This window comes from Tachyglossus aculeatus, chromosome X3 (assembly GCF_015852505.1).
Source record: "Tachyglossus aculeatus isolate mTacAcu1 chromosome X3, mTacAcu1.pri, whole genome shotgun sequence".
Classification (NCBI taxonomy): domain Eukaryota; kingdom Metazoa; phylum Chordata; class Mammalia; order Monotremata; family Tachyglossidae; genus Tachyglossus; species Tachyglossus aculeatus.
Window position 1 is genome coordinate 24,552,388 of NC_052099.1, and position 12,877 is coordinate 24,565,264.

At 39.8% G+C, this 12,877-nt stretch overlaps 1 protein-coding gene across 3 annotated transcripts in view; it reads left to right on the forward strand.

Annotated features, from left to right (window-relative positions):
• Window positions 1-10,473, forward strand: part of CTNND2 (catenin delta 2) — a 483,758-nt gene extending 473,285 nt beyond the window's left edge. For all 3 annotated transcript variants that reach the window (XM_038770310.1, XM_038770311.1, XM_038770312.1), the window contains 3 exons: window positions 124-255; window positions 5,144-5,217; window positions 7,098-10,473. In XM_038770310.1, the coding sequence (XP_038626238.1) occupies window positions 124-255; window positions 5,144-5,217; window positions 7,098-7,358 (467 nt within the window). In that variant the 3' untranslated portion in view covers window positions 7,359-10,473. The remainder of the gene's footprint in view (window positions 1-123; window positions 256-5,143; window positions 5,218-7,097) is intronic.
• Window positions 10,474-12,877: the final 2,404 nt, after the last annotated feature.

The window sequence follows — 12,877 nt, forward strand, 5'->3', positions numbered from 1 at the left end:
CTCCATTTCTACCAAGTCTTTTCCACCCTTTTTGATGTTTGACTAGCAAACACTGAGCCATGAGATCTTATCGCGTGTGCCACGCTGTAAGGTGGAAATGATTATTTTGTTTTTGTTATTTAGCAAGTGCCCCAGCTTCACCTCGGGAAATGATCAGTCTAAAGGAAAGGAAAACAGATTACGAATCAACTGGAACAAACGCCACCTACCATGGAACTAAAGGAGAACACACTTCCAGGAAAGACACTATGACAGGTGAGAGAAAAATTCACAGCCCTCTCCTTAAGATTTGCATTTAATAATAATAATAATAATAATAATAATAATAATGACATTTATTAAGCACTTACTATGTGCAAAACACTGTTCTAAGAGCTAGGGAGGTTACAAGGTGATCAGGTTGTTCCACATGGGGCTCACAGTCAATCCCCATTTTACAGATGAGGTAACTGAGGCCCAGAGAAGTTAAGTGACTTGCCCAAAGTCACACAGCTGACAATTGGCAGAGCTGGGGTTTGAACCCATGACCTCTGACTCCAAAGCCCGGGCTCTTTCCACTGAGCTACACTGCTTCTCTATGCATCTTAACAATGCCTTTCATTTTTAAGGGGGAAGAGGGCCAAGCCTAGGCTCCTAAAATTGGGCTGAGCAGCTAAATGAGTTTAGCAACCAGTTGTCAGTGCTGGAAGAAGTTTTTACAATGAGGTGTCAAAATTACTAGAAGGGACCCTCAATATTGAGGATCTTGCTCCTGAAAGAAACCAGACTGAATGAACTAGGTAAAAACATAATCTTTGTAAGATCAAACACCCACTTGTCTCTGACTCTCTCGCTTTTGCTGCTCCCTTTCTCCCTGCAGGAGGTGGTTCCTTTGTGGATCAGATATTAGGAGTCTCAGAGGAGTAGAGAAATAACTTTAGTCAAGTACATCATCAATTGTATTTATTGAGCGCTTACTGTGTGCAGAGCACTGTACTAAGCGCTTGGGAAGTACAAGTTGGCAACATATAGAGATAGTCCCTACCCAATAGTGGGCTCACAGTCTAAAAGTACATATACACCAGGAGTAAATTGGACCATACAGCAACAAAGAATTTGTAATCCATGTAAAATGAGCCACTATACTTCTCTGTAGCTCAGTTTCCTCATCTGTAAAATGGGGATTAATCCTACTCCCTCCTACCTAAGCTGTGAGCCTTATATCCACCCCAGCGCTAGAACAGTACTAGGCATATAGTATGCGCTTAACAAATATAATTATTATTACTATATTACAGTCATTCATTTGTTTCACCTTCACATACAAGAGTTTGTCATAAATGAAACTTGAAATCCCTTCCAAAATTTTCAAGTCAGAATTATATTTTATTTGTGTGAAAATTAGATTCTTCCCCAGTGTAACACCAGAAAAGACTGACTATGGGGTGATAGGGAACAAAATCCTCGGTAGATTGGAGGTTAGTGGTGATTTGTTGCAGGTACTCCTGATGCATAATCAGTCTTGCTTTACTAAAATTACATGTCCCTTGCACAAGAGAACCAAACCCACCCAGTAATAACAGTGATGGTATTTATTTAAACATTTACGATGCCAAGCACTGTTCTAGGTACAAAATGATCAGATTAAGTATGTGCATCACCCAGTAGTAACAGTGTTGGTATTTATCTAAGCATTTACTATGCCAAACACTATTGTAATAAGACTGTGAGCTCGTGGTTGGGTAGGGACCGTCTCTATATGTTGCCAATTTGTACTTCCCAAGCGCTTAGTACAGTGTTCTGCACACAGTAAGCTCTCAATAAATATGATTGAATGAATGAATAATAATAATTATGGTATTTGTTAAATGCTTACTATGTGCCAAGCACTGTTCTAAGCACTGGGGCACATACAAGATAATGAGGTTGTCCCACATGGGGCTCACAGTCTTAATCCCCATTTTACAGATGAGGTAACTGAGACACAGAGAAGTGAAGTGGTTTGCCCAAGGTCACCCAGCAGACAAGTGGCAGAGCTAGGATTAGAACCCATGTCCTCTGACTCCCAAGCCTATGCTCTTTCCACTGAGCCACGCTGCTTCAATCTGTATTGTACCTACAAGATGATCAGAATAAGTGCTTGAATGCTTCTCACATAAGAAAACCAAGCTCATATTAACACTTATGGCAAAAATATTAATTCTTCCTAAAAGTGAAAGTAATGCATTTTCATATTCTGTCCCATTAATAACTGTGGTATTTAAGTGCTTACTATGTGCCAGGCACTGTACTAAGCACTAGGATAGGTGAAAGATAATCAGGTCCCACATAGGGCTCACAGTCTAAGTTGGAGGGAGAAAAGGTATTGAATCCCCATTTGCCAATGAGGGAACTGAGGCACAGAGAAGTGAAGTGACTTGCCACAGTGGTCCCAGGATTAGGACCCCCAAGACCTCAACTCCCAGGCCCGTGCTTTTCCCACTAGGCTACACTGCCCCTAACAACAGGATCCATGAAGCTCAACACTTCCTCTGTTCTTTTCAGCCCAAGGAAAGGAGAGACAAAGGGAAGTACACACTCATTAAAGTGATGATCATATTTTCCATGACTCAAGGTGGGGTGGAGTTGGGGCCAAAGACCCAAACTTAGTGCCAGAGGAGAGAGAAGCAAAACCAAAGTCAGCCAGTAGCACATACTCAGTACTCACTGACCAGATTCCTGGAAAATACCATCTACCCAGCTCTCTTCATTTCCCTTTCAAAGTATGAAGAATATGTTCTCAAACTTCTATAAGGAATTTTCCTCTTCCTTATATCAAGAATAAGACCCATTTTATACTCCTAAATTAATATATAAAAGCAGAACTTTTAAACAAAAACATCTCTCACCTTTATGACTACATAGTACTTTAGATTTCAGGCCAATCAACCCCCAATTTTACATATATATATATATGTAATATATATATATATATATGTATATATATATATATATATATTCTCCAGGAGGCCTTCCCAGACTGAACCCCTTCCTTCCTCTCCCCCTCGTCCCCCTCTCCATCCCCCATCTTACCTCCTTCCCTTCCCCACAGCACCTGTATATATGTATATATGTTTGTACATATTTATTACTCTATTTATTTATTTATCTTACTTGTACATATCTATTCTATTTATTTTATTTTGTTAGTTGTTTGGTTTTGTTCTCTGTCTCCCCCTTCTAGACTGTCAGCCCACTGTTGGGTAGGGACTGTCTCTATATGTTGCCAACTTGTACTTCCCAAGTGCTTAGTACAGAGCTCTGCACACAGTAAGTGCTCAATAAATATGATTGATTGATTGATTGATTCTGGACGCCCTCCCACCCTATTAGAATCACCTCTTTCCAATCTGGGTCTGACTCTCCCCATTTGTTCGCTCCCTTTACCCTGGGTAGGTCTCGGAAAGCAAAAGTCAGCCACTCATTCAAGGATAACAGACTTTTACAGCTATTTCTTGTGACAAATCCCTAGAAACACTCTGTGTCCAGAAGCAAGCATCAAAGCAAGGCTGTGTGTGATACTAAGCAGCTTCACTGTCTGACTTTGAAATTCACTCAAGGGATTATAGCTTCTCATCTGAACAACTCAGATCCCATTTTATCAAATTAGAGTCCTCTCTGAGAATTATGTTCAAAATGAAGAGAGTGTGATCCACACAAAATTAATTTTTTCCAAGCCAACAAACAGACAATTGCTCCCCAAATCCAATGGACAGATTTCGCAACTGAACAGGTTCACTATCAGGTGCACTACTGACTTTATTATATGAGATTTGGTTTGAGAGAATCAGTTGCCAAAATAACTTTTTTGGTTCTAGTAGGCCTCTGACACCCAGAGTTTGCTGCCTGAAAAATGTCTTCTCTGAAAGACAAACATTCACTTTGTCCTTTGTCATGTCACTGGCACTCAGTTCATCACAGATCAATAAATCAGTTGTCTCCCAAGTGTTACCAATAGGGTATTCGCAGGTGAAAGGAGTGTTAATTGGCACTGTGATCTTTTAGCATCCTTTTTCACAAGGAATGTTTTCAGGATAAACTTCATTATACAGCTCCTATGTGCTGCTTTTAAACAATATGAATTCAATGAACATATATTATTTATCTTATTGATCTTATATTTGTTTATTATCTTCCACAGATATTCTGATGTTATTCTTCTCTCTCCTCTAACCTACTATTGATTGAAACTTTCAGAAGTTAAATACTTCATATAATTATGTCATCATTTTTCATCTCTCCAGAAATAGATTATAATTGTTATTCTATCTCTGATATATGTCTCTATACCCATATATGCATATATATATATATATATATATATATATATATATATATATATATATATATAGACACACATGAATATACACACACTTTCCCTTGATCAGTAATTGTATTCCATCACTGGTATTTGGAAATGTCCTTGGTAACTCTAAGTCGGTAATCAGATTTGGCGTGTTATTTAGATAATTCTCATAGATCGATCCCTCCTGCCTTTTCATTATTATAACTTATTTTCAGAATTTCATTCACTTTGTTTTTTTTTCTGCAGATTAAATGTCATTCAAAAATATGCCCAAACTGAATCCTAAAGTTTAATAATTAATTCATCACAGCCATTAGAGTACCTAAATTATCCACCCCTTTCCTCCCAGATATAAGACTTACCAGGTAGAACTCAGACATGAAACAGAAGACAACAGTGCCCACTTTATAAAGAAGAAAGTTATCTTATTGACTCAATTATACTTGGGTCAATCCAAATAAACCACCCTCCCCTCTCCCTGCACGTCCACCCCTATGTAGAGGTCGCCTGAATCATGACAAATTGTATTTACTGAGCACTTTCTGTACGCAGAGCACTGTACTAAATGTTTGGGAGAGTACATCAGAGTTGATAGATCCATTCTCTGCCAAATGAACCAAGTCTGGGTTAGTTTTCTTCCCCTGGGTATCACTCTACAAAATCCACAAATCATCACTTCCAGAAGTGGCTTCTCAAACTATTGGTGATTTGCTTGTATCCATGCAGCGTTTAGTACAGTGCCTGGCTCATAAGTGCTTAACAAATATCATCAGTATTATTATTACTAATAATTTTCTCCCTTTTGCTTTTTACTCTCAGCTCAAAATACTGGAATTTCAACTTTGTACAGGAATTCTTATGGTGCACCAGCTGAAGATATCAAACATAACCAGGTAGAGTGAAAGCAATGCTAATCTGTCCACACAATTTTAAAAGGGTTCATTAGTTCGCCCATTCCAATTGTTAGGGTATTTATTAGGCATGGTATGCCAGTCATTGGGCTAGGGATAAGATAAGCAGGTTCAGTCAATCTCTGATCCCAGAGAAGCCTCACACTGGTGAAAAACAATGAACTGGATTCATCTTCCAAGCAACACCAGCGCTCCTTAATGCACTTCACCTAGACCCTGTAATATAGCATTTCCCCTCTTGTGAAATAAGAACTGTTGTGGAAATTGCCAGCAGTAGCAGCCAGCAAAATATGTGGGAGAAATAGAGTACATATACTCCGCCATACCTATGAAAATCAGCTGCAGCAGAGAGAAAAAATTGTCGTCTTAAACTTAGGTTTCAACTGGGATAAGGAGCTTCTCTTCTGATTTACAGGATCGAAAGATATGCAGCCCTAGTCTAAGGTCTCAAACAAGAGCTGTCCTTAGAAAATGAAGTCTCAAAAATATTTCAGTTACAAAAGGACAATATTGAAACAGAGGACTGTTAAGAATAAAGAACATATTTGATTCTCAGAAAATCGTTGCTCATACACAGAACAGCTTAACAAAATGTCAAACTGGCATTTCAGTGAGCTCCGTCCCCGAGGGCGTTTTGTTCCCAAACAGCGGGAACTCTGCCAGCTGTCCAGCAAAAAGCTCCTGCCGCAACTGGTGCTGAGTTGGCTAAGGGGAAGGCCCCAAATCTGCCGGAAGAATTCAGTGGAGTTGGATAATAGGTGTCACGTGCGTGGCTAGGCAAAGCATATTTCCGATTTGGGGAAGCCTCTGAGGGTGTTGGGCAATCCCAGCCTCCACCTCTGCAGGGTTCCAGTGTGTTTAGAGAGGTTTAAGAGGAATTAAGACCCAATCCCACCCCTGAGCCACAAAACCCGTTGAAATGCTCTGAGGATCCTCGAAACATCCCAGATACTTCACAAAGCCCTGGTAGATCCAGGGTTCCCAAGGTGCCTCAGTCTCTGTTACTATGTTTGCAGGTTCTTGAAAACCTAAATAAATCCACATCATTCTGAATACGAACACCCTCTCTCTGAAATAATTATTTCTTAAATAGAAGAAGCTTAAGATATTGATAAATCCCACTAAATAATTATGTAAACCAAATAAACATTTCATTCATTCAATCACGTTTATATTGCAGCACTCTGTACTAAACGCTTGGGAGAGTAGGATATAACAATAAAAGGACACATTCCCTGCCCATAAACTTATAGTCTGGGCTGGGGAAGGGAAGAGGGGACGACAGACATTAATATAAATACTCTTCCAGGCACTTAGTACAGTACTCTGCAAACAGTAAGCACTCAATAAATACAAATGATTAGAATCTTGGAGGAAACTAGTCTCACTTAAGGTACAAGGATCTCTCTAAAACAACACAGAAAAGATAAGAATCAGGTTCTGCATTTTACAGCCTCTAACTTGTACAGCAGAGAAGGAATGCTATCCATCAATCAGGGGTATTTATTGAGTGTTCACCATGTGCAGAGCACTGTATTAAGCCCTTGGAAGAATGCCGTCAAGTTAAGTAGGCACTATCCCGCCCCTCCGGCCCCTAAAAGAACCCACAAACTGTTCCCGAGATGTTATTATGGGCAATAAGAGGTGACTGCCAAAGCAGCCATTTGGAAAGAGAATCAGTAAGCCACGGAACAAATTCTCAGGTACCAAACCGGCTTTGTGGTGGGTTTGGGGCTGGAAAACTTGCTCTCCCTTGCCGACCTGAATAAGCAAGCCACCGTGGCTCAGTGGCGACAAACTGGGACAGCTAGTCTTCCGCCAAAACCTTCCCCAACAAGTCACGGCTCTCTTTCTCAATGTAGGTTTCAGCACAGCCAGTTCCACAGGAGCCCAGTAGAAAAGATTACGAAACCTTCCAGCCCTTTCAGAATTCGACGCGAAACTACGACGAATCCTTTTTTGAGGATCAGGTTCACCAACGCCCACCCGCCAGTGAATACAACATGCACCTGGGACTCAAGTCAACTGGCAACTATGTCGACTTCTATTCAGCTGCTCGGCCCTACAGCGAACTTAACTATGAAACAAGCCACTATCCAGCCTCTCCAGACTCCTGGGTTTGAGACTGGGACGAGAAGACAAAAGCTCCAAGAACTGTGCATGTGCATGCATATACCACGAGACATTTTTTCCTGCAAATTTAGTTTGTAAAGCCTGTTCCATAGAAAGGCCCTGATAACCAGTGCGGAAATATTAAGAAATTTTAGAAGGCTAATCGCATTGAAAATTAACCTGGAGGTCAATAGAAAGAAAATTTCCTAAATATTACAGTGGGGGACAACTTTCCCGGCGGCCGGTAAAGTCTAAAAGAGCGCTGCTGAATTCTGAATGTGGTCGAAGGGAAGAGGGTGGAGGAAATGGCAGTGGAGATTGTAGGATGAGAGGGTTATGCTAAGCACAAGAAACAGACTAGTTTACATACTTTATGGGGGACAGCTTCTCACACTTCGTTTACTCTCCTCATTCATTGTGAATCTAGGCTTCAAGTTGCATTTGGGGTTCCTCTGTACAGCAAGATGTTTCTTGCCTTTTGTTAACGCATTGTTGTAAAGTATTTGATGTACATTACAGATAAAAAAAAAAGTGCATTGTGTATATTACACCAATGCCACAGTGTTTCTTCATCTATGGTTCTGAATATTGCTTCAATTTCAAAATTTTGAAAAGATGTATGGATTTCCAGTTCTTTTCTTTTCCCCAGTACGTTTTAACAAAAACAAAAAAAGGAATATTTAGCAGTATTGTTCGTTCTGATATGTGAATTTGTTTGTGGCAACTAAAAACAAGGCATTCAGCAGTTTCTGACAGTTAACATACATCATTCCACACTCCTTGTCAACAAAGTGCTTTTTCACTGCCTAAAATTTTAGATGTAGATATTTGAAATAGATTTTTTTCATTTATACCAGTTTTCTTTATGATGATACAGTGTTAAAAGAAAATAAATTACAATTGATCTGTCATCCATATTTGCTAAGAATGTCTATTTCCAAGAATCTGGCATACAAAATGCACATTCTTGCTTGGTGTATGTGTGTGTGCGTGTGTGTGTGTCCATGTATGTATAATAATCTGTGTGTGGTTTTTTGATATAGGAGTTATTTTGTTTGCTGTTCTCCTGTATAAGCTTTGTTACTACTTTTCTAATAGAAACTTTCTTCAGTTTGTTCCTTTGTACTGTATCCACTAGACTGACCATTTAGTGACTCAGGATACCAGGCCAGTTGAAGTGGAGTGGCAGATTTATTACTCATACTCTCTTAAAGACCTTTCCCTTCCATGTTCCTAACAAACCATCCCTTCTCCCACGCTCCCAGGAAAGAGGAGAAACTCAGCCAATTAGGAGTTCTACCATCGGATCATCCATCATGGGACCTTCTCCCCTCCCTCTCTGAGGCACTATTCCCACTATTTCCAGCCACGAGACTCTAAATTGGACTTGAAGCTACGGTTAGGACAGTCCTAAACAGAGAAGAAAACCCAGGCCAGCCGTGTTGTGTTTTGTGTTATATTTTTTTTCGAAAATCAGATGGATGTATGTTCATCTTTAAAAAAAAATTGCTGCTTACCTCCCCACACAATTTAATTTAGCCCAAAGCAAAAAAAGCAATAGTCCTGTTTTCCAAGTTGGACTTCAAATAACAATAATTTACTCTTCCAGAGTTTGGAAATTAAAAAAAGTTTACCTCTATGGGCAGTAAATACTCCTCCCACCTTTCAGAGAGAATGCCTTCAGCTCCATTTACTCAACTAGATCAATTGCAAATGAGAATAAGTTAATTGAAAAGTCTGCTCATTAAATAATTTGTGTCAGTTAACTTTCTTTTTCTGAAATTCCTCACCTGTAATATTACCATTTAAAACCAAATTGTCACTCATGGGATTCATGAAAATTTTTACACTTCACTTGTGTTATAACGTACAGAAATAGTATAGACCATAGAAGCAGATATTGTGATATAGAGATGGTTTATCAGTATCTTAGTACTGTTGTTTAAACTTTCCAAAATATACAATAAAAACATTAACAATTTTTAGTAGTCAAGGGAAAAATGATAATAAATGCATGTGATCAAAGGACTGTAGGGACGGTTGTATATTCCGGTAGATTAAAGTACTACTAACAGAATCTTTCTATTTTCTTTATGATATTGATTTTTTAAATTGTAGGCAGCATTTACCACATTTTTGGACAAGGCCCATTTTCAGTAGGCTGAAGGGGAACCAATTCTGTAACGAGAAATCAGTGCTGCCAACTACAATCACCAAGAGCCTTCTGGGACCCCTGAAAGGGAACTAGGTGGGGTGGACTAAAAAAAAAAAAAAAGCAGTGACAGACAGCCAGTAGACAGAACCCTTTCTCTCTCACTCACAGGGCAATGTCATTAGCTGGAAAAATGCAGGGCTTTTTTTTTTGTTTGGTTGGTTTTTTTCTTTTCTTAAATCGGGTTTACGTGATCTGTTAAAGTGACCTGAATGCCCAACTAGGTACCCTTAAAAAATGAACCAGCAACTGAAAAGAGATTCATTACATGAGATATATTGGATTAAATGCACCCAATGACATGAAACTTTTGGTTTGGTTTCTTGTTTTCATTCTTCTGAAGTGATGAAGTGTGCCCTAAAGGAATGACTCTTCCTTAAAAGTGGGAAAACTCACTGTTATCTTTTCCCAGTCCTGAACCTTTATTTCAGCTTCCCACTCTAAAAAGACATATCTAGTCCAGATGTTTTGATCAGAAGAGAAAAGCGGACATGACTAATAAATATTCCTTCCCGTTCCTTCCCACCAGAGTAGGCCACAAACGTATCCATTGCATTGGCTGTAATGTAAGAAGCAGTGATCTAAAGGGGAAAAAGGGCCTCCTGATCCGCTATGTCCACAAAATTATCTTTATTGTTTTACTAAGACAATGTTGATCACAAGGATGGATTAACTAACAGTTAAGTTGCACTACCAAAAGCAATACTGATTTTTAAAAGATGACATTTTAAGAACTGGTTCTATCTAGTACCATTTAAATGCTGCAGTAGACTTTGATCATGTATACAGTGTCAAATTTTAAGACTATAAAAATCAAATGGACATACGATGTTAAGCTATTCATGGTGCTAACCTGTGGTAAAAGCCAACTCATACTGACATATTTTCTATTAATAAAAGTTACATTTTCTGGAGAGCTGCTGTTAAAAGGGCAGTGTGTTTAAACTCCACAGCAAAACAGAAAATCATGATTTGTTTAGTCTATTTTATTGTTTGCCCCCTACTTAACTTTTTCTTTTCCACCCTGTCCTAAGAATTTTAGACCCTTGGATAATTGAGATGAACCTAAATCGGTCGGTATTCATTCCTTGCTATCACCGTGCTGATGGAGGAAGTATAAGCAGGCTTTATCCATGAAAAGGCTGTTGAAGAGGGTTGTTTGATTTTTCTACCTGGTTTTTTGCAAACTTAAAAAATGTTGGCATTAGAGTTTAATTTATTTCCACGTGGGGAACTTGAATAATACACCTAAATGCATTATTTTTCGGAGCCCAGGAGAATCACTTATACAGTTATTGAGGTCTGAACCTCTTTTTGGAGAACCAATAAAAATAAGGAGGAAACTTCGGCTGAAGTATAGGCTACGTCACTGTCCCGACCTATTCTAATGCTAATCGTCATCATCACTGGTATTTATTGAGCACTTACTATGTGCAGAGAACTGTATCAAGCGCTAGGGAAAGTACAATACAACAGAGTTGGTAGATATGTTCCCTGCCCACAATGAACATAAAGTCTAGAGGGATAATGGGTGATTGATCACTTCTTAGGAACTTTTCAAGCTTTTTTAAGGCCTTGGCAATAGCTCTGCAACTGGAGCCTCTATTAACAGAAAATAAATTCTTCAAAAATACACTTCCACTTTTTCTAATTTCACTACTGGTGCACCTCCCACTCTGCTCAATATATTTACCCTTGGATTATTGTCTCCCTGTATTGCATCCCATGCTGTTCCAGCAAATCTAATTGTTTCAGGAGAACATAGTTAACCGCTGTGAGGAACCCTACAGCAAAGAGGTGGCTTACTGCACATTTGTTTTTCAATGTACTGCTCTACTGAAACACCAAGAGAAGAAGATCAAAAGACTAGAGAAACATCCAGCCACGTGCTCAGTCATGATGGCGGAAGTGTTATGTAACTACCAAAGCAAGAAGATCCTGAACACCAACTTTTCAAAACATCTATTTTTCCCAGATCTTGAAGCACATGTTGCTGGTATCCATTGATCCTAAGGATTTAGTTACAGGAATATGATCCAAGCCACATCCTGAAATTAAAAGTCTTTGGGGTTGTAGTTGGGAATTCAAGGAGAACATGACTCATATGGGGAGGAGGTCAAGGCTTTTTTTAGAGCGGGTGGTGTGATGGAGGGAGGGGCAGGAGTTCAAACCACGATGGTGGCCACGCTCCAGATTACCTTGCCGCAGCCCAATGCACAGGAGAGAGCGACGGCAGGTCCCTGGCTGGGCCGGGAGCCAAGGCCTGCCAACTGAAAGATTAGGAGCAGCCAGAACTGGGCCAACTGGCCTCAGGAACCGATAGTGCTGTTGGAAGCCAACTAGCTGCTTGGGCTACCTGCCCTGAGGCAGGCCCCAGCCCTCCCACGTGCTGCCTTATTTTCAATTCTGGTAGTAGTAACAAGAATATTATTCCCCTGAGCACCTACTGAATGTAACATACTGTACACACTCCGAACTTGGAAAAATTACAATGGCAGCACAAGATAAACCCCCTGCCCAAAAGGAGCTACACTCCCAAGTGACTGAAGTCTGAATTTCTATGAAATTAACAGATCCTGCAATTGAATACTGTCTGTTAGACGATAAAATATGTTAAGTGCCCAGTGGAGTTTGTTTCATTCCCACCTGAATTTTCTTCTGAAAATATCTAGTGTCAACATTCTACACAGAGCAAACCTGAAACCAAAGCCACACTTAGCCTTTTCCTGATATTCCCACTGTGTTGATAGAAAGTTGTCTCTATAAGGGAAACAGAATTCTCTGTTGCTGTCTCCAAGCCCACCCCACAAAAGCAGATGGGCTCTGTTGTTCTGATTCAGAAAATGTGTCAATATAGGAACTGCAGAACATTCCCAGAGCAGATGTCAGGGATTAGGCAGGTCCATGGTTAGGTGGGGAGGACAATCTTGTCAGCACCTATCGGCATCCAACTGTCAATCATGCAACATGCAATTCCCCTGCCCAATCGAAAGGTTTGCACAAGGAATCCCAGACCATGGGTTCCTTTACTGCCTCTGCCAAACTCTACAGGATGCTGTAAACAGTGAGCCGTGCTGAACTGTAATTTTAAAATACTGATTACCAAACTCCCTGTTCAGTTGAAAATGAAGCTAGAACAACACTGGTTTTGAACCAGTTGGTATTATCCACTCATAATCTTTTCCTCTCTCAAATGGCCACCATAGACTTCACATTCTATAGCTTCAGTGATGGGGTATAAAGCACTGAACTGGGCACTATGGAAAAAGGGGACTATATAGAAGATAAGAGCAGCTGGGGAATGAATAATCTGGTTAT